Source organism: Sander lucioperca, chromosome 1 (genome assembly GCF_008315115.2).
Source record: "Sander lucioperca isolate FBNREF2018 chromosome 1, SLUC_FBN_1.2, whole genome shotgun sequence".
Taxonomy (NCBI): domain Eukaryota; kingdom Metazoa; phylum Chordata; class Actinopteri; order Perciformes; family Percidae; genus Sander; species Sander lucioperca.
In genome coordinates, this window is record NC_050173.1 from 41,298,092 (window position 1) to 41,319,131 (window position 21,040).

The following is a 21,040-nucleotide window of genomic DNA, read 5'->3' on the forward strand; positions in this document are numbered from 1 at the left end:
AGCAGGAATGGATGATGAGGAAGAGGTTTAAAAGATCAGAGCTCAAGGTGTTGAGCAGTCAGACCTGCTGAGAAATTGGAAAGCAGAGAGAACAAACCTGCCACTCTCGGCCGCAGCAAAGCAGCGCTCCTATTTTTAGAGCTGTCCTTAGTGACAACCTGCTCGGATTCAGCTGTGCAGATACAAAAGCCTCAGTTTTGAATAGACATGTAGGAACCGTAGCGGTGAAAGAAAAACGGTTCATTGTACACTTTTCTTCTCTTGCTTTCTTGCCTCCTGCATTCCTTCATCTTTGGGTGTTTGCTTAAATTTAATCAGAGGAGCTTTTTAGGGCTGCATCTAACGATTATTTCATTTTCAATTAATGGTCAAAAATAATCTATCAATCATTTGCTCCATAAAATGCCGTAAAATAGAAAAAAAGACACATTCAAATTGCCAGACAAACAGTCCAAAACTATTTCATTTACTGTGATTTCAGATGCCGGAACCTGTGAATAATTGGTATTTTTGCTTAAAACATGACTGATGAATCAATCATTAAAATACTTGCCGATACATTTATTGGTTATTGACTAATCATTTCAGCCCTAGAGCTTTCATGTTATTTTTAAATCAGTAAAGACGGTTAAAAAAAAGCATTATTGTCAGTTGTAGTGTGTCTTTCTTTGTTTTGTTCAATTTAACACCCAAATGTCTCTTTCCCAGCACAGACACCAAAAGCAATATCAGTATTTATAGTTATTAATAGCCAAATATCAGACTTTGATGGAAATAGAACAGATATTTTTGGTAGTGTTCATACTCGATAACACAGCTGAAATTGTGCCTTGTGCAAATGAGGAAAACGAGCTACTCATTTACAACTGGCTGTGATTCATTTCTCAACCAGTGTTACAGAACATGCTTACTGACATTTGATTCGCTTTTCATGTCAGTTTTGACATTCAAAGACCTTTTTTTCAAGTTGAATATTTTCGATAGGGTTGACAGATGACATTTATTTCGATGGTAATGAGCCTGCATGGCGAGGATAACAAAGTATGCCGTTTTTTGTTGTTTGTGTCTCTTATATTTAATGAAAATCTCTCATAGCAGAAGTGTTTGATCTGTTCAATGTGGGCTAGTGTCGGATGCTGCAGGAAATACTTGATCTATTAATAATGATCCTGATTGTGCTTGTCTGGTTAAGTAAGGGTTAAAATATGTTTTGTATGAGACTAAAAAATACAAATTGTAGAACTGTCTTGCTTCATGTCGGGTGCACAGTTTGGTGGATGCATCTCAATGTCACAAGACTGTGATCATAGTGGTTTGGGGTTTGAAACGCTAGTCTTAGTCTTGCATACATACATAAAAAAGAGACTTTTATTAAACCTTCACATAATGTTGTACTTATATGTCTGCAACACCGGGTTAATAATGGCCATGATGTACCCTATTCTTACGTAAAGTCACATCTGATGAGCGGTTAAAGATTATATCAATTAACACATCAGATTTCACATGAGCCATTACTGCTCACCTAGAGATCCATTTGTATCTGACTTGACGCACCTTCCATCAAATAACACTGTAAAAGCAGTTTTAAATCCTGACATAATCTCCACTCTAGACTTTTCCCTTTTACACATCAACAGTTTTCCCCCTCATAGTTGTATGTATTTAAAGCGAGCTAGCCAAGTAGTTTGAATATTGGATATTTGAGAGACTCTGTGATAGTTCCAACCTTAAATGTGTTGCACTGCATTACATTCTGGTTCATTGAGGCTACTGTTTGTGGGGAAACTGCCTCTTGCGTGATGGATTTCATCCTGTGTGGTTTTAGTAAGCAGTGCAAATCATAAAACACCACCATATTAACTCCATTTGACCAATTATCTTCCGAAATATGAGCAATATTTTTGTTCTGCTAAGGCCTGTAGTGCCTTTAGAAGATATAGCCAGAGCTGTTTTCAGCATGGCGATTTCCATCTGTCCTTCAGTCTACCACATTAGTCCAGACCAAAATATCTCAACTATTGGTTGGATGGGTTGCCATGAAAGTTGCTACAAGATATATGTGTCCGATTCAAAGTTATACCTGCTAAACATCAGCATGCTAGCATTGTCATTGTGATAAGCATGCTGATGTTAACATAGCTCAGATTTCCTTTCTCTCCCTTTCCTTCTGATATGGAAAGGACAGAAACGGGAACATTGGGCAAGAAACATAAAGGTGAAAGTTGCTCCCTGTAGCTGACTGATACACTAAGATCACTTCACTCCTTCACGCCCCCACCAGCATTGCACAGTTAAAGACCTCCAGTTCATAACCTTCCACAGTTAGTCTATAACCTTAACCGGAAACCTGTAGTTACTGATCAGCTTTTCACTCACTTGTCAACAATCTTAATTTGCCACTTATTCTCCAAGAGCTTCTCTTTTCATTCACTTTTTTTGATTGATGCACCTTGTAGCAGGAGAGCGACAGATGTTTCGCCCCTGTGAACCTACAAGTGTAATCTTTAAAACGTGCCCTGCTGCCTGTGTTATTGCCAAATTATTTTCAGAGCAGCATGCAGGTAACAGCTTGATAAATGAATTAATCCCTTGGGCTGTAGCAGCTATGAAAATGTAGTCTTTATTAGATCATCTCTCTCGTTCTAACAAAGCTATTTAGAGCCGTCGTAATGGGACCGACTTCAAGGATTAATGCACAGTCAGTGTAATGGCAGTCAGGAGCGCTGTATTTCCTCTACATGAGGCCTTCTGTTGGCTTACAAACACAGTCACTGAACAAGGATAGACACAGATCAATAAATCAGAGTATGTTGAGTTTGATCTTATAATAGCCACTGTGTGTCCATGAGAAGTCACGTGTTCTATTGAAATCTTCTTGAGCAAGATACTGAAAAAACTACCGGCTCACTCATTGTCAAGTAAGATGTAGGACGTTTCTTTGTCTGGTGATATATGATTTAGTTTTGTTTGATTGGATCCTGACTGGTTGTTCCTACAGGCTGTCAGATGTTCAAAGTGCAGGTTTTTTTCCCTGGCGTTCTTGAGATCCTGGTCTTCTTGGTTAGAAAATCTCCTCTGCACTGCAGAATTGTCAGTGGTAAAATGTTAAATTTTAAGTAGAAGCCTGGCAACACTTTTTCTTATTGTCAAACAAATTCCATGAAATGACCAAAACAAAAAATGTATTGATCCTACTAACAACAAGTATTGTCTGTGTATCCAAGGCCTATATCTCTTATTCTTCTTTGCTCCATTAAAACATAATTTAGCCACACCATGTTCCTTCATTATGATGAATTTAGCCACTGAAGTTTGTTTGCCACACACCATCCTGCTCCTGTACATACTCACCAGTGCACCAAACATGTATTAATCTGCTGCTGAAAATAGTCCCTAACAAATGCACAATTTACTTGTATAGGGTAACTTTTGCTAAAAACTACAGTGTCCAGCTGTTTTAGGATTTTTTTCACCTATTTTAAAAATGACCCTGCATATTCATATGTGACCAGTTTTTAAAGACTTGCATATTCAGGGAAAACAAGTCTGCAGGTAATAAAGAGCACTGGTACCAAAACAGTCAGTTGATTCGAGAAGAGCTGTACCATACAGTGGAAATGTGGCTTTTATGTCCCACAACACAGAATTGTGGGTGAGGAGCTGAAATACTAAGCCTTAGTGATCTATCTCAGCTGTGTTATGATTTCGATGCAGAAAATATGCAGAAAAATCTCATTTTGCTCTGCTGGTTGTGTGCTCTGTGAACTCGGGGCTTATACTCTATTTCTAAACATAAATGGCAAAAAGTAGAATTTAGGAGTTAATGTATGTGGATGGCAGATGTTGCCATGTAATGATACGTTTTTCTGGTAACACCCTTGAAACACTTGCCTGTGTGTATCATGTGTTGGTGCACGGGTGTGTCATCCAGCAGTGTAATGAGGTTTTTATGACTCTAATGCTACGCATCAGCAAGCAAAACACCATCACATGGCCAACCTTACAAATGCAATGAACAATTGCACCCGCGCCGGGTTCACAGACTGTTTACAAATGGTAGATGAGGCACCGCCCCCCACCTCACGCATTTAGCACACACTGCTATTGAGCACGAGTACATTAATGTTATTCTCAAGTGGCGTTTTCACGTCACTGTCACAATCCTCTAAGATCGATGCTCCCCTGCCTTTCCCTTTACATTTAGCTTGTGATTAGTCAGTAAAAAAAAAAAGAAAAAAGATTAATTGGCTTGTTTGTTCCTAGAGAGCTTTAAACGAAGGGGGTTGGGCAGGAAGATCTGATATTCCCCAGACACGACCCCGTTGCCGCGGTGATGTAATGATGCCCCGGTCCTCTTCGCCCCTCCCCTGGTGATTGTCTGAGATGTTAATGACAGGCTGCACAGCAAAGCACCTGAGCTTTTTTGTTGTGGTGATACATTACATCATGGCTCGGTGCAGGAGAGGTGATGTCATACCGGGTCTCCAGCTTCCCTCCCCCTCACCTCTTCCCACACAGCTCCCCATTTCTGTGACTGGAGCAGCTCCAAAACCAGCAAACAGTATGCTGCTTTCTAGGCATTGTCTGAGGCAGAGCATCCAGGCTCTTTATATACAGCATAACAAAAAGCTCCAGCCTCAGTGATCTGCGTACATAAAAAAAAAATGTACGTTTCAAATGCTCAAAATGTGCAATAACCTCATCCAAAAAATTTTTTTATATTTGTGGGAGTTTTTATGCTGGTGTTTGTACAATTTCTTCACATTTTAAACCCAATTTAGCTCAGTTTCAGCATCATGATTCTTTTAAAGCTGCAACTTATTATTATTTTTTTATTGCCCATTTTGATTTTTCAGCTATTGGCACATAAATTGTTTAAAAAAATCCCATGAGATGTTCCCATAACCCAAGGTGACATCTCCCGGTATCTTGTTTTGTCTAACCCACAGTCAAAGTCTTAAAAAATATACAATATAATAAAATAAAATAGAAAAACAGCTGCGATCAATACATGTTTGGCATTTTCACTACATTAATAACTAAAACAAATAGTCAATCATAAAAATATTTGTAGTAGTAGTAGTTTCGGTGCTTGGTTTAGTTGCTCCTTTTTCTTAATATGCAAAGTATTGCAGCTTTATACTGTTATATTGTACTCAAAGGAATTGACTTGTTCTGTGTCTTATTTTTTTTAAACATCAAAATGACAAGAAAATAACAGCAGTGGAACAGGACAGCAGAGAAATGATTGACACCATCAACATTTCAGAAAAATGGTGTGACAACTGAATGACAACTACTTTTTGAGGTGTGACACTTCTTGATGAAGTGAGCTATAAAGCGTAAATTATGACAGCTCTATTTGGTAATATAAATTCTTTTTGTGTCTTGGTTGTGAACTGAATTGGATGTTGTTTTTGTGATGTGGATATATACTGCAGCAGCTCTGTTGTTTATTGTCTTGGTTGGCCTTTAAACCCCTCCATTGTTCCCTGTGACGTCTTTTTGTCATTTAAAGTGCCATCCTAATATCTCTGTCTGTCAGGAGACCTTCATATATGGGACCATCTATGTACGTATCCAATATCCAGAGTCCCTAGAGGCATGGCCTGCCATCTGAGCACACACAGAATACATATTTTCCCTCTTGCTTTTGCTCTCACAAAGCAGAAAGGTGTAACGTATTGTTTATTTGTTGGTGACGCTGCTGCTCATTGTACTACAGCTGACTAAAGTTAAAGTGGAGGCCTAATGCCACTTCTAGTGTATCTTCTCTTTCACACATATACATACATACACACACACACACACACACACACACACACACACACACACACACACGGCTCCCCTCCCTCCTCCATTTTGCCTTGTCTAGCTGCTTCTGTCGCCACAGCAACTGAAAGCCCTGGAGGGTGTGTAGGGGGCTGGATGACTGTGTGTGTGTGTGTGTGTGTGTGTGTGTGTGTGTGTGTGTGTGTGTGTGTGTGTGTGTTGGAGGGGGGGGGGGGGTGTTGTGTGCTCAGCCAGTTGCCATGGCTATTCCAGCTGAGTGACAGTGACAGAGTGACATCATTGCTGCCAGTCTCTGTGTTCATTTTGAATACTTTATTTTTCTCCTCCATCTTCCAGCTTCATCTCTGTCTTTTTACTCATTCTCTCGAGACATTACGCTACTCTTTTCCCATTTTCTGTGTGCCTACCTCCTTGACTTACTCTCACTCTCTCAAGAGGAAGTGCTGCTGTCTCCATTTCTGTCTCCCCGCCCAGGAAATGGCTTTCCTTCATTCCGTTACTATGCCAACCGGCTCCAGCCGCGGTCTTGTGCCGAAGTGAGCGTGATAATGGCATTACCCGCACTGTGCTCCTTTCCTCCCTCCATCCCTTCACCCTTCCATCATCCATCTAGCTACCTTTTGAATGTATGTACTTCCTCCCACCTCCCGACTGTGTGTCCGCTCTTATCTAACGTTTTGCTCTTTGTGTCACCCCCTTGCATCTCTCCCTCTCATCTCTCCTCACTTTCATTTTCTCATCCGCCCTTCTCCTCTTTCTATCTCTCTATCTGCGCTGGGGGTGTAGTAAGCCTTCCAGAGGGACACAACCATAGTGGCTGCTCTCACTGTCTGGCAGGGAGGAGGTCCCCCCCCCAAAAAAAAAAAAACCTCCACATCCAGCACCACCCCACCTCCCCTCCTACCCCACCCCCTGACACACATCCACACCCCCCCCCCACCCCGCCCCGCCCGCTCCCGTTACAAACAGACCGCTGGGTTTAACGTACAGTACCACGGTGGAGGCTGCAGGCGTCTTCAAATAATGTAATCGTGCATAAAGGCGTTTGTGTGCGCGCGTGTTTCCGAGTGTGTAGCTTTACTTTCGAGAGAGGGAGGGAAGAAAGAGAGATAGTGAGGGACAGGCGGAGGGAGCAAACGTGAGTGAAAGTGTTGTCAGCCATTTTTTTCCTCATCTTTTCCTGTTTTCTGCTTTATTATCGGCGCGCCGCTGTTCTCCGGCTGGAGATGTGATTGTCAAGTGCACGGAAAGAAAACAAATTTGGCTCGTCTTCGCTTGGATGAAAGGATATTTTTTTCATCTCTCTCCTCCTCTTTGGTTTTAAGATATTTCTGTGGGAAGCAGCGGGGAGGCTGGGATAAACGCAGAAGCTGGTGTTGGTTTGGAGAGCCTAATCAGGCCAAGGAACAGCGGATACTCCCCAAACTGTCAAGCCGCCGCCTCCTTCCAGAGAGACAGAGCAGCCGAGGGAGGGGAGAGGGCAGGCGGCTTGGATGAAGATGGGGCTCTATGCTGTAGCATAGAGCAGGTCCGGGATGTTAGATTTTAGCCCGGTGAACATTTTTTCATTATGAAACCATTAGCAGCATCAGACAGCAATGGAGTCCCGAGCCAGCAAGATAAAACCCCGGTAAGTAGCCTATCGACGTGCAACGTCTTCTCTTCATCTTTCTTTTCTTTTTTTTTCTCTCCCTCATTTATGACCCACTAGATATGATTACCGGCCGTATAATGGACGTGCATCGGATTTCTATCGAGCCTCCACAAGATGAATGAACGCAGGGCAGGCCAAGGACGCGTCAGAAAGCCGACCGGGCTCACCAGAGGCTGATTATTGCCCTGTCGAGCCTCGGATGTGTGTCAGTGTGTTGTACTAGAAACGGCCGCCATGTGCTTGCTGTCACTCACGCGCGCAGACACGAGCACACTCGCGTGAATGTTAAGGACTCTATACATAATAGGTTAGGCTAAATATATTTGAACAAATATAATGACCACGTCAGTACGCTATGTGGCTAATAATCATTCAAAAACGCATTGTGTCGATGCCTTAACAGAATTTCCCTTTGGGTAAAGGCGCACACTCACATCCAGCGGTGCACATGTGTGTTTAACGACCGACGTCTCTTGCCCTCGTTATGTTTTACGGCGCACTGAGATGACAATATTTGATTGCAGGTCCCTAGGATGTGCCCATGAAATGAATCACGCCAGGTGTATTTTGCATTGGTGATAAGTAAAAGCTGTACAAGCAAAACATCAGGGTGGTTTGACGGGAGGTGATGTCATGTGTGCAGAAATGAAGCTGCCCTAAATTCTGTTACCCCCACCTCTTCACCTCCGTGAGCTGTTACAGCCCTGGTATGGCGTTATCGTAGGCTACGTGGTGCCGAACGAGTTGCTTTAAAGCAGAAAATGACTACAGGAATACAGCTGATATTTTTGGGGTGTTTCTGCCTCACAGCCGAAGTACTAGTTTGACCCTTTAGTTTATATGGTGCTGCTGCTGGCGGCGCTGTCCGTGGTGCTGGAAGCAGCTCCAGCAGACACTCGGGAGGCTTGTGCTGATCTGCACTTGAACGGTAAACGGATTGATCGGCTGTCAGCGCGTGCTGGCATCATTCACAAGTCGGGACCACATAGACACACAGAGGCAGGGCTGTAAATCACACTGATAGACGGTTCCTGGTTCACAGAGCACAGATGCTGAACGAAAAATCACCTTAATATTCCTATAATAGTCATAGATGTGTCATTGTTGATGACATATCTCATCCGCCTTCCTGGCAGCTTGTGCAGCAGGGAGGCCTTATAATGTAGGATACCAAGGGCCCCAATAATCTCTTTCTAAGAGGCTATTTTTCATAACATCTAAAACTATATAATTGCATGTTTAAAACCAAATTATGGTACCCAATTTTATTTTACTTAAAAGAATACAATGTATTACATTTTTTTAAACGCTTTTTATATGCAAAAGGATACTCTTCATGTGGATAATAATGTTTCCTCTAACATCTCTGGGATTTTACAAGGTTTTAGGTACTACATACAGTGTGGTGCTCAATAGTATATTGATAATGAATATACAGTACCTTGATGTTAGCACAATTGGCATGTCTTGCTAATGTAGTATGATTGTAATAATCTATAGTATTCAAGTCATTTCAGTAATAACCTCATTGAAATAGATCTTTCAACATTGATTTGACTGGTTTTCCAGGAATCTAGCAAACACACTTGGCCAATTGAGGAGTTGCTACTCTACACACTCAAAAATATCCTTAAAGTATTTATCATATGGTTACTACTTTTAACAAAGCAAAACAGCAAATTTGTTGTCAAGTAGCAAATCATTTTAATTCAACAATTGTTATTGCCAGGATGGAATGTTTTTTACAGCCAAAACACGATTAAAACTTGACACACGTCCACTTCAAGTTAGACAAAACAAGCAGACAAATCAGCAAGTTAACACAAGTAGCAATTAAATAAAATATAGTGAGACATGGGTGCTATAATCTTTGTTTTTTTTAGTTAGTTAGTTTGGCTTGTTTTGCAATTATCTTTCAGCATGTGTAAGTTAGCAATATATTCTGCTGTCTTGTTTTTTCTTGGAGAAGCTCTTTAGATTTGTATGTTTACCTCTTCGGTCTCGTTTCTTTTTTTATCTTCTCTGTCTAACCCCTTCATTTGATTTTTGTTTTCTTATGTTTTTAGCATGCAAATGGAGGCTTGAGTAAATATTCATTTAGCCCAGCGGGAAACCCACCATGGGTAGAGTCAATAACAGCCACCAGATCTTATTACAGTAATGACGACACCATAGTAGGCTCATGACCATTGGTTGCTATATGTATAATTCCCTGATTGCTTATATCCTCTGGAGACCTGTGATTTCCATTCTTATAGCTGCATTTTATCTTTACTGCAATAAGGCACACATTGACTCCATCGTAGTAAAATTAAAGTTGATTTATTATGTTTTTATGGACATTTATGGTTTTATCTTTTGGTGAGTGTGTGGCCATGGATGCTGTCTCCTTATCTTTAAACATTGTAATGAAATAATGTCTATGCACTCAAGGCAAAGGCCCAAAGGTTTTAGTCTTCCTGGGCTAAATCAGGGGACTAGACACGGAAACTCTTCTCTTTACCACTAATATAACATGTTTTTCTTTATTTACTTGCAGTTTTGTCCCTCATAATCCTTATAATCTTGCTAACCACTGGCAGTAATATGAAAACTGTGTAAACATACTTTTTGGAGATTTGTTACGCATCCACTAACATTCGCACATAATAACATAACATAATTGACATCTGGAACAGCAATGATTGTAATAGCAGTAAAGTGGACTATATTTCTTCATTGTAGGTAATCGTCACCCCTTGTCTAACTGCTGGTCTGTGTGGTACTGACTGGTGGAGCTGTAACTAGGGAGGGGAAAGCCCAGAGAGCATATCAGGCCCATTTAATCGGACACCCTGCCGAAAGGGTTTTAATCTCTTGATCCACGAGGCTCAGGAAAACGAAAAGCTGTCACCATGGTCAGGGGAAACTCTGGGATGTGTCTCTTAGCCTTCCAGTATTGGCCGCTCTCCATTTTTTTTAACAAGTAAACAAAGTTAAAACCACATGTGAAATGTTCAAAGGAGCAGCACAGCTTCAGACGCCTTTAGATGCTTAAAATCAGAAATAGAGTTTATTTTGTTGTTGTGTTTTGCTCCATAATTTAAACCTATTAAACCAACTATTTACATTTCACTCCTTTCAGAGGAAATATGAGGGTGTTTTCAAGACCCATTAATGCTTTGTACACCAGGCAGGGTTGCATTTCTGAGCTTGGCCACCCACAGTATTGGACATCTAGTTTAGCACAGATTCACTCCCAATATATAAAGGCGGTAAAGAGATTGAGAACCAGCCAGCGCTTCCACCCAGGGCTTCCACCCAGCAATCTAGGTCATTAGGTCTACAGTGTAATTTAAGGAGCGCCACATCTGCTCACATGTAGGCAGAGCTGATTGTTGTGGCTTGAGCATTAGAGCTATGCTTAATCCTCCTGTGACAGCTGATTGTACGTATTTTAGGCTCGAGGTTCTGCAGAGCTCACTTCATTTGTTTGCGAGAGAGCACTGAATTCGGAGCAAAGGAGTGCAGAGAGACCGAAATAAGGTAGGAGAAAAATCACAGTTTCGTGCTAAGGTTGGTGGTGAGCATACACTGATATATTTAAGCAATAGCGTGCTTGTACAGACTCAGCAGATCGATTTGGGTTAAGAACGCACTGCACATGTATTGCTGTGTCGTCGTGCCACTGATTGGAAAAGCGTAATGAGTGTGTGTCATTATTGTTGTGCTGGTATCCATGTTGGCCCAGTCTCTTGCATGCCATTGGGCTGAAGAGGTGAATGGCCCACATGCTTATAGACCGAATGGACGCTGGCTTATTGGCTGACAGACAGATGACCTAAATGAGTGGAGAGAAAGGATTAGGTGTTTATTATCCTCTCCCTTTATCCCTCTTTCCTGCCCTCCCTTTATCTCTCCCTCTTTCCAGGGGGAGGGGCTTGTAGTTTATGGGGGTTTGTTGGGAGGAGGTGGGACCTTTCTAGCTGGTTGTGGAAACCAGTGGGGGTATTATTATTGACATACAGACCACTCCAGTGGCTGGTTGGAAGGCCATATCGATAGACACCACAGGACTGGTCATGTACTCTCAATAATGAGAATATTCAATTAATTTACTCTCGGTGCACTTTCATTCATTGAATGTGCAACTAGACTGTTAAGAATGTGTTAATAAATTAGGTATTTAATTGTACAGGTTTTCTTTGATTCATATTGGGCAGTGGTGTTTTTAAATTGTATTTATTTATTATTATTCTGAAAGGATAAGGCTGGTGATATTCTATATTTTTGTGATTGTCAACAACCCCACAAATGGGCTAGTCCCTCTCCCAATAAAGTTAAGGCCTCAAAGCCACAACACTCTTACAACAGATGTCCAGTAATGCATATAAATGGTCATAGCCGTAGCTCCAACATAACTCCACTTCTAAAATTTGTATTACACGAGAGTGATAAACTGCACCATAATCTGTTTTGGTCCCAGAAGTCATCAGAGGCAATTGTGATGAGGCTTTATCACTACAGTTACAAACAAAGAGATTTGTCACACTAACACAATAATGCCCAGCCGGTAATAATAACAACGTGGAAGTCAGCTGGAGGCGTTCAGAGTGAAGGCGGCCAGACGAGGGGATGGGAAATAGCAGCCTGAGGGGAGTTAGTGAATGACTGGGCCCTCCGGTCGACCATTTTGGTTAGTGCAGTCATCCAGATAATTAAACGTGATGGCAGTCTTTGACACAGTGTAGTCACATCACACCTCAGTGCCACAGGAGCTGCACTGTCTGGCTCTCTCGTCACTGACACATAAAGGCGCTTTGCGAGTAGATATTTCTTATTTTCTCTTTTTTTTCCTCACAAACAGCTCAGAAGCATCTCCAAATATCTTGTCACACATTCTGCCAAATCAATTCAGTGCCACAACACCTCCAAGCTCTTCAATTTTATTGTGGTTCTGTCTCAAAGGGCAGATCATGAATATTGAGAAGTCCTTTATATTACTACTTAACTAGTTTCCAATATTCCACAGTGATAATTCTGCCAGCAAAACCACCCATTTCCAGAACTCTTTAATTAAGCCGTAATGCAGACGGGTGCTTCAGAAGCTGTGACGTTTTCTCAGAGTATGTTCAAGAGCAGATGACGGCTCATACTCATTTAGTTGCAAATGAACCTCCCAAGATGTATTTCTATCCAATCTATTCCATTTGTCATTGAAGAAAGACTTCATAGTGTTGCCAATGTTGAGGCTAATTTCCATCCAATTATCTGAGGCAGGGTAGTTATTTACAGCCCAACGTGCATTTTGAGGCAAATGACACTGACGCCCAGACTACTTTTCTTCAGAGACCATTTTACCTTTTACAGCTCAGATGAGAAGAGCTAAAAGCCTGGCTAGAGGCTGCACAATCTGTGTAATGTCACACCTACATTGGGATTTATTGAAGCAGCGTTTGTTTCTATGAAATTTATAGTCTGGCCTTTATTTACTGGCACTGGGTTAAAAGTTTTTACTGTCCAGAAGAAACATATAAAATACATAAATAAAATTCAAAGTCTTGTTTACCATCCACATCTGAAATCATACAGCATGTAAAAGACTGTTAAACTTACTCTCTAGATGTTTAGATGTAGCTCTGATATCATATGATGAATGAAGCAACCTAGTTAAATCAGCCACATTTGACTTTTAGGTGTAAACATTTAATATTGATGATCTGCCACAGCCAGAAGTGGATGTTAAAACGGCTCAGGGCGGTCTCCCTGCTGAGTATCAAATATATATTGGTAAATAAAACATTTAGCCATAAAATATTAACTATCTATACACTCCATGAACCAGTTCCTGCAGTTTGATTAAATTCATAATTCACCCCTGTGGCTTTTTTTGTCAGAAAACACTAGCCTATATATTGTGCACATTTAAAAAATAATATATGAAATGTCAGTTGAAATTGCATTTCATATATCGTGTCTACACATGAACACGAGCATTGAGAACATTGTTTGTGTACATAGAGTTTACTAAAAAAGGTTTTGAGCGACTAACTTTAGCAGTTGTTGTTTACACTATCCGCCATCTTGTCAGTCAAAAAGAATCGATCTCCGAATGCAAATGAACAGACTCCATAGGAGGGAATTTCATTCTTATATGAGGCTCCTTTTTGAACTACAAGGTCAATATTGTTTTTCACTAACGACAAAACAACAAATTATCCGTGCATTTATATGGACTAAGCTTTAGGAGCTTTCCATCTTTACTCTCCTCCCTCGACTATTTTTGACTGGCTAGATGGACGGCGACCGGAAAAACCAACAGCTACAGTGAGTTGTTAAAACCTTTCTTTTTAGTAAACTCTGTGTACACAAACAATGTTCTCAATGCTCAAGTTCATGTGTAGAGCCCCTGGTAAACTTCAAGAAAAGTTTACTGTTGTGTTGAGCCTTCTTAGCGTTTAAAAATAGTGATTTTGATGCTATCATAGTAGTGCCCCTAGCTCTCCCATTCAAAAGGCCATTTGATCGAAAACGAGAATACGGTCAATCTTAAAAGTGGCGCTTCCGTCCTAATTATGCTTTTAAATGAAAGTTTGACTCGGGTACATTCACAAAAACACCCTACGTTGCATTTTGGCGAGAGTTACGCTTTAAGGTAATTGATAATCGTTTTAAATTAAGTGTCAGAAAATAGTAAAAAAAACAGGCCTTGCTTTTAACAGTCAAAACCCCCCAGCTATTCAATTTATAATGGTGGAAAACAGAGAAATGTGAAAAATACTCATACAGTAGTTAAGAAGTTGCCACCTGCAAATGTATGGCATTATTGCTTGAGAAGTATTGTAACATCTTTTAAACTATATATATAAAAACAGTACAGCATTTTCTTAAATAAAAAGACACAAAAACTGTAGATGTACTAACTGCTATACTTGTTTTTATTTTAATCATCTGCGTCTTAAACAGTCAGCAGGGGGGTTTCTGATGTGTTTTACATTTCAGGGTCATCTCCATAGAGAAGTGGGTTGGCTCATTTACAATATGGCTAATTACAGCGGGGCTTTCTGTTACTTTATACAGTATTAATTACTCAGAGGGGTTTTCCCCCTTTTCTGCTTAGTGTTTATTTAGGTTATGCGAGTTGCGTGCTTTAATTAGGGTATTTCCTTGATGTATGCAGCACTTCTTGTTGGTTTACTCATAAACAAGGAAGTTCCAGTGCTAACAGCTAATATCAAGAGCTGCATAAATGTTATAGCAGTTTTCAATATGTCATTTGAACTGTTAGTTTGTCACTTAGACAATGAGGCTGAGTTCATGAGACCGATTAACATGAGGCTCCCTTTTTGATAAATGGACAGCAGATTTAGTGTGCTCTTTAACTGACACATACAGTAGAGGGAGGGTGAAGACAGAGACTTTTGTATTCACTCCTATGTTGTGTTAAACTTAATACGTTTATGACCGATTCTTAGGAAGTTGAATTAGTTATTTAACATCTCCTTTTTCTTTGCTTTGATTTAAAATTGGGTGTTGAGCTCTTGCAGTGGGACTAATTCATATCTTTCTGTTCTGTTGACATTGTATAATCACGGCTGTGAAATAAAGACAAAGATAATCCGTAGTATTCATGAATAGAAGAGTGTTTTAGGCTACTTTCTAATTAAGATTAAAGGGGCAATATTTTTGTGTAGTCCCTGTAAAAGTTACATGCAAAAAAAAAAAATGACCCGGCGGCCTCTGTTAAATGATGAAATAGGAAACAAATGCAAGGAAAAGAAAAAGAAGACATTTTCTTTACACTATGTCTTCAGACAAACTGATGGACAACATGCTGCTAAGTGTGTTGCTACTTGGCTGGCAGCCAGCATGAGTGTTAGCGTGAGTGACCAGTGGTGACGGCTGAGCTGGCTGATACTGACCATCTGTGGGGTATGTTGTGTGTGTGTATGTGCAGCTCCCTGCAGACTTCAGCAGACTTCACCTGGCCGACGCCTTGCACCCACAGGTGACCCACGTCTCCTCCAGCCACTCAGGATGTAGTATCACCAGCGACTCTGGAAGCAGCAGCCTGTCAGACATTTATCAGGTAAGGACGCCCCCCATTGGCCCTTGATCCCCAGTTTGGACTCCACTGGATAGTTCAGTAGGTGTGATAGTTTGATAACCGGACGAACACTAAACAGGTTGGCCCTGTGAGATTAAACCTCTCCCAGTCTAGCTAGGGTTGTGGTTCTTCAGCCAATTTTCTTTTCTTGTCTTTTTTGCTCACAGTTAAAGTAAATATGAAGCTGCTATCAGCAGCTGCTTAGCTTAGCATAACTGAAAGACTGGAGGCGCCACTTGTTTGTACGCTTCGGTTTTTGTACGGATTAAACAAACATGTTTATTAGTTTTATTATGTTTAATAAGCGGTAGAGGTGCTGGTAGATTTTTTTTTTTTTTTAACCTTTTTGGATAGAGCCGTTTCCAGGCTAATGTGAAGCTAAGCTAACCATGCTGGCTCTAGCTTTTTATAAACTGTACACAGACATGAGTGTGGTTTTAAAATGCTCATGTAACTTTCAGCAACAAAGCAAAACAAGCATATTTATAAACTTTTGAAACAAATGGCTATCTATTGATTTGGGTTTAACTTCCTTTGACGATGGCATGTGTTTTTGTTCGCTTACTTTCTAGTTAAAACTAACATGACATGGTAACGAGTGTAGAGCATGAAATAAACTTTCAGCAAATGGTTCTAATCAAACCTGTGTGGATAAATGAAGTAAGAGGGTTGCACTGAAGCCCAGCTCATGTTATTCCAAGTTGGTGAGACTCTCCTTGGTGAAATGACAAATATGCCTCTGGGACCGCAGGTTAGTCTCATTAAGTAGGATGAGAAAATTTGGGAAGAATGTAAATGCTTGGCAGACAAGGGGACTATGAGACACTAATAGGACACTGTCACTGCTCAGCGGGGGACGAGCAGACAGGCGGGTGGCTGCGAGCAGGTGGTCCAGCCTACATCCTGACTCCAGCTGTGACGTACAATCTCGTGTGATAGTAGGGGTGAGAATCACCAGAGGCCTCACGTCACGATATCATCACGAGACTTATGTCACCATACGATATTATTGCGATTTTAAACATATTGCATTATTCTGCGATATATTGCCATATATTACCTTTTTTTCCCAACTTTAAATTTTTCTCAATTTAAAATGATGGCCCCAAAAGGAAACTTTGTCAACATCTATTTTATCTAAAAAGATACATTTCTCTGTTTGTTCATCTCACTTCAATTTTATTGCTGCAAAATGGGATTGTCAAGCAGACAAACTGATCAAAAAATACATAATAATAGATTGATACTTGGCGTCTGTGTATCAATACAGTATTGCCACGGAAAATATCGCGATACTATGCTGTATCGATTTTTTTCCCCCCACCCCTATGTAATAAGAGCTTTATGAGGTAAATAACACACGACTCAGCTCAAAAGAACACACAAAATCTTGTGACTGTGGACGACGTGCCCCAAAACCCTGCAACTAATCCTCTTAACACAGAGCACCCACCCTATTGGCTCCTAATACTGCCACCTGCTGTGTGCCTATTTGTGTGTGTGTTTGTAAGTGTGCTCAGGGGCATCAGTCAGAATCACTTTGTTTTGTTTGGACCGCTTCTTGGCTCGTGTTTGTGTTTGCTGGAGCATTAGATCAAATTGTTTGAATACAGCTTTATAATTGCGTGTTAGGCCTGCATAAGCGTGTGTTATCGTGTGTGTGTGTGTGTGTGTGTGTGTGTGTGTGTGTGTGTGTGCGTGCGTGCGCGTGCGTGTTTGTTATGTTTGGCCATGCTGGGGCTGGCTAGGGCAGGTTGAACAGGCTCTCCTGTCCCCAGTCTGTGATCCTGGTCTTACAGCCATCTGCTTGCTCTTTTCTCTCTCTCTCTCTCTCTCTCTCTCTCTCTCTCTCTCTAAAACACACTGCCCTGCCTTTTTTCTTTAGGCTCTCGATTCCAGCTCTTAACAGCTTTCAATCTACAGCTACAACAGCTGCTCTGTCTCGTGCTATATATATATATATATATATATATATATATATATATATATATATATATATATATATATCTCACTCAAACACCTGAACTTGTTATGTCTGAATCTCCATGTGATCAAATTTCTCTGCTAACTGGTGATCTACTTTTTATATGAGCTTGTGCTACATCTGTTTTACTTCTTGGACAGGTATTATGCAAGCTCTTTTGTCTGTACACTTTTCTTCACAGGCCTGTGTAATTACTGTTTTGAATTAGAGCTTAAACAATTAGTAAATTCTTAGAAAATGCAACTATTTTTAATCTGCAACTATTTTGATAATCGTTTTGTTCTCTTGAAGCAGAAATGCCAAACATTTGCTGGTGCGAGAGTCCTATATTTGAGGATTTACTACTGTTAGTTGGACAAACAAGCAATATGAAAGTGGCCCTTTAGGCTCTGGGAAATTGTGGGAGGCATTTTCAACATGTTATAGACCTTGATGAATCAATTAATTGAGAAAATACTTGGCAGGTTAATCAATAATGAAAATAATCTGTTGTTTCAATTCAACCAAAGTCAACTAGCTGAGAGAAAGCTTCTGATGAATTAAAATCATGCAGTTTCTTTCTACTTGTGTTATGAGTAGTATAAATGACAAATGGATGTATTTCATAGTTTAGTTTGAATATGTCTTAAAGGTCTGAAGAAATAAAATGATCCAGTAATTCACAGGAATGTCTAAAATATATTTATATTGCAGAAATATTTCTATTTGCCTCTTCTCTTAATCATCTCCTGACCTCTCGGACTAATCTTAAGACTGCTTGGAGTTACTGTTACACCACCCCTGTAATGAGGATGAAGTAGCAGTTGTTAAATAAAGGAGGTAGTTTGTCTTTTACTTAAGTCAGCTAGTCTTCAGGGTCGAACTGCTTTATGCTCACAAGCCCCTCTCACTAACTTTTAGAGCATTCACAGACTCTGCACACAACGATGTTAAAATACATAAAATGTACAAGCAGTAAAACATGAAGGAAAGAATTCAAACTCATCTTACAGTCCTGGGGTACATGACATGACTTCCCACCAAACTGTTTGTTTTATGCAACATTACTTTTTTTATTGTGAGCTAAAGCTGCACCCTGCAGATTTCCGAATTAATAATGTGGCGTAGTAGATCACAAGCGGTGTTTGTGGTCTTCCCTGGGGGGTGCTTCCTGAATAAACGGATCAGGGGAAGCCTGGTTCTTTACACTTGAGACCACAGGAAGTTGATGGTACAAAGAAATATGGTGTTAGATTTTAATTTTAGAGTTACAGAGCAGATAGGGGTACAGATTGTTGATGGTAAAGCATTGAATAGTTTAACCACTGGCCCACCCTGCTGTCTCTGATCTCCACAGCCTCCTTTGGCCTGGACAATTGAAGCACCCCGTGAAGAGTCTCACGTCACCGGCAACATGGCCGCTGTTTTGTGTCTGAATAAAACATGAAATTGGTCCTTCAGAAGGACTTTGAAAGCATTGATCCAAGAATAGCCCTGATGAAATATTAATAACACCTGACTTGCCTGCTGACTTGTAATGCTTACTGCGCATTGATGGATTTTTGATGCATAGATGACAGGAAAACGAGCCTGTGCACGGATACAAAGCCACACAGGCAACCTGAAATACAGCGTGCTCGCTCTCAGATTTCATCTCCATGTCTCCATGTAAAATAAAATTACCTCACTGTGGCATCTATGAAGGAAGATGCATGCTCACTTAAATATATATTTGCTGCAGATAACAAGTGTGGTGAACTTGTCTGGTGTGTCCTCTGTCCATCTGTAGAAAATGGGCAATGAATATGCAACTGTCTGTGGATTAAGAGTGCTCAGGGAATACTATTGAATTATATGGATGAAGTTTTAAGATTTTCAGCTACGGAAAGTCAGTATTTTTCACAGCCTCTTTAACACTAAAGTTATTTTAGTGCATCCACTGTAGAAATACTACACCGCTTGTATTGTATACTGCTTCTTACTTGATCCGTGACTCTCCACTGTCAAAAAGCTTCACTCGTACAACCAGATCATTGGCCCCCGCCGACCAGGGTGTGTGCGCCGGTGACGCCCAAATGGCCACTCAGACACTGGCCTGAATCATTAATGAGCCTTTTGCACATGGCGTGGCATGGAGAAATGACATAGGGTTTCTGTGAGGGACCGGGCACGGGGACTCTGAGCTTTGAAAAATTAAAAGCAGACTGACAGTCTGGGAGGTGAAGATGCGTCTGGCTCTGGGATTTTGTGGACAGTTTGCAAAGGCAACCTTTTCTTCTCTTTCTGTTCAGAAGCTTGAGGTTGGGCACCATATTGAGGTAAAAAGGGTTGTTTTCTGCACTGTGGCGAGGTAGCAAGGCTGATGCTTTTGTAGTCCTTTTTTCCAACTGCTTTGGGTTTTTTCAGTCAGAAGGTTTCATGTTGTGTGAGCATGAACCAGGCGATATGGCACTTCTGTCATTTATAGAAACAGTTCCTTTGATGATGGCAGAAGGAACTCTGTTAGTATCACTCCTGCGCCTCATCTCGGTTCATTTTTCCTCATCTTCCGCACATATTTCCTCTTGTGCTTTCAAAGAACAGGATCTGGCTTCGAGGCAGGCGGTGGAGTTTGCTGAGGGGGAGAGGAGAGGAAAGTTGAGAGTTAATTAGCCTGTTACTATGCATAGCGAACGGTTTTGTATGCAGTGTTGACGTCGGTCTTTCCTATACTTTACTGAATACCTGTAATCCATTTCATTAAATAGGTCAAATCTTCACAACAGATCTCTTTTTCTTCTGTTTTATTTTGCTTTTGGTTGGAAACGCAGCGGATGTTTGTACTGTAAAATGATTTTAGCAGTGTGTATTGGCATATGCAACCTCTGCCTCTGTATACCTATTATGCTGATTTTTTTTTTTACACTGGCTTTTTACAAATGAGTTTACGCCGTCTGAGTTTTGAGTTTTGACAAAAAACATGACTATGGTCAATGGCTTGGTCAGCAGATAACATCCTTTTATTCACTTTTTAGGCATCTAGCTGACGGGCTAAAGCATTGTTTGTAACGAGCACTGAGGTAGGTGTCTCGCTCAAAGACATGGCTATAGATGGACATCTGAACTCTGACTTTTTGGTTGTGTTATGTTTTCCAACTGTTGATGTTGGATGGAGACACCAAATCCCTCACCTTGTTTATCTTTAATCGCAGAGAACTAATTCCTCGTCTTTGTACTCTTTGCAGGCCACAGAAAACGAACCAGGTGACATGGACCTGAGTGGCTTGCCAGAGACCGCCGTTGACTCCGAGGAGGACGACGATGAGGAGGACATCGAGCGAGCGTCTGACCCCCTCATGAGCCGTGACATTGTGCGAGACTGCCTGGAGAAGGACCCCATGGACAGAACCGACGATGACATAGGTGAGCACCCAGTTGGGGGTTTTATTGTGTTTTTTTGTTTGTGCTGTAAGTTCTGAAAGAGCTTTTCATACGCTGCATGCTGCTTACGAATAGCACTATTGTGAATAAAGTTATTTTGCCATGCAGTGTTTACTTTAAA

The 21,040-nt window shown here is 40.9% G+C and overlaps 1 protein-coding gene across 16 annotated transcripts in view; it reads left to right on the top strand.

Annotated features, from left to right (window-relative positions):
* rapgef2 (Rap guanine nucleotide exchange factor (GEF) 2) overlaps positions 1 to 21,040 on the top strand; it is a 121,711-nt gene that overhangs the window by 74,186 nt on the left and 26,485 nt on the right. For 9 of the 16 annotated variants that reach the window (XM_036004337.1, XM_031317178.2, XM_031317172.2 and 6 more), the window contains 2 exons: positions 15,387 to 15,518; positions 20,724 to 20,901. In XM_036004337.1, coding sequence (XP_035860230.1) covers positions 15,387 to 15,518; positions 20,724 to 20,901 — 310 coding nt within the window. Of the gene's footprint in view, positions 1 to 6,856; positions 7,427 to 10,833; positions 10,976 to 15,386; positions 15,519 to 19,339; positions 19,818 to 20,723; positions 20,902 to 21,040 lie in introns of those variants that run through there. The other 7 variants (XM_031317180.2, XM_031317181.2, XM_031317185.2 and 4 more) reach the window with 6 other exon arrangements.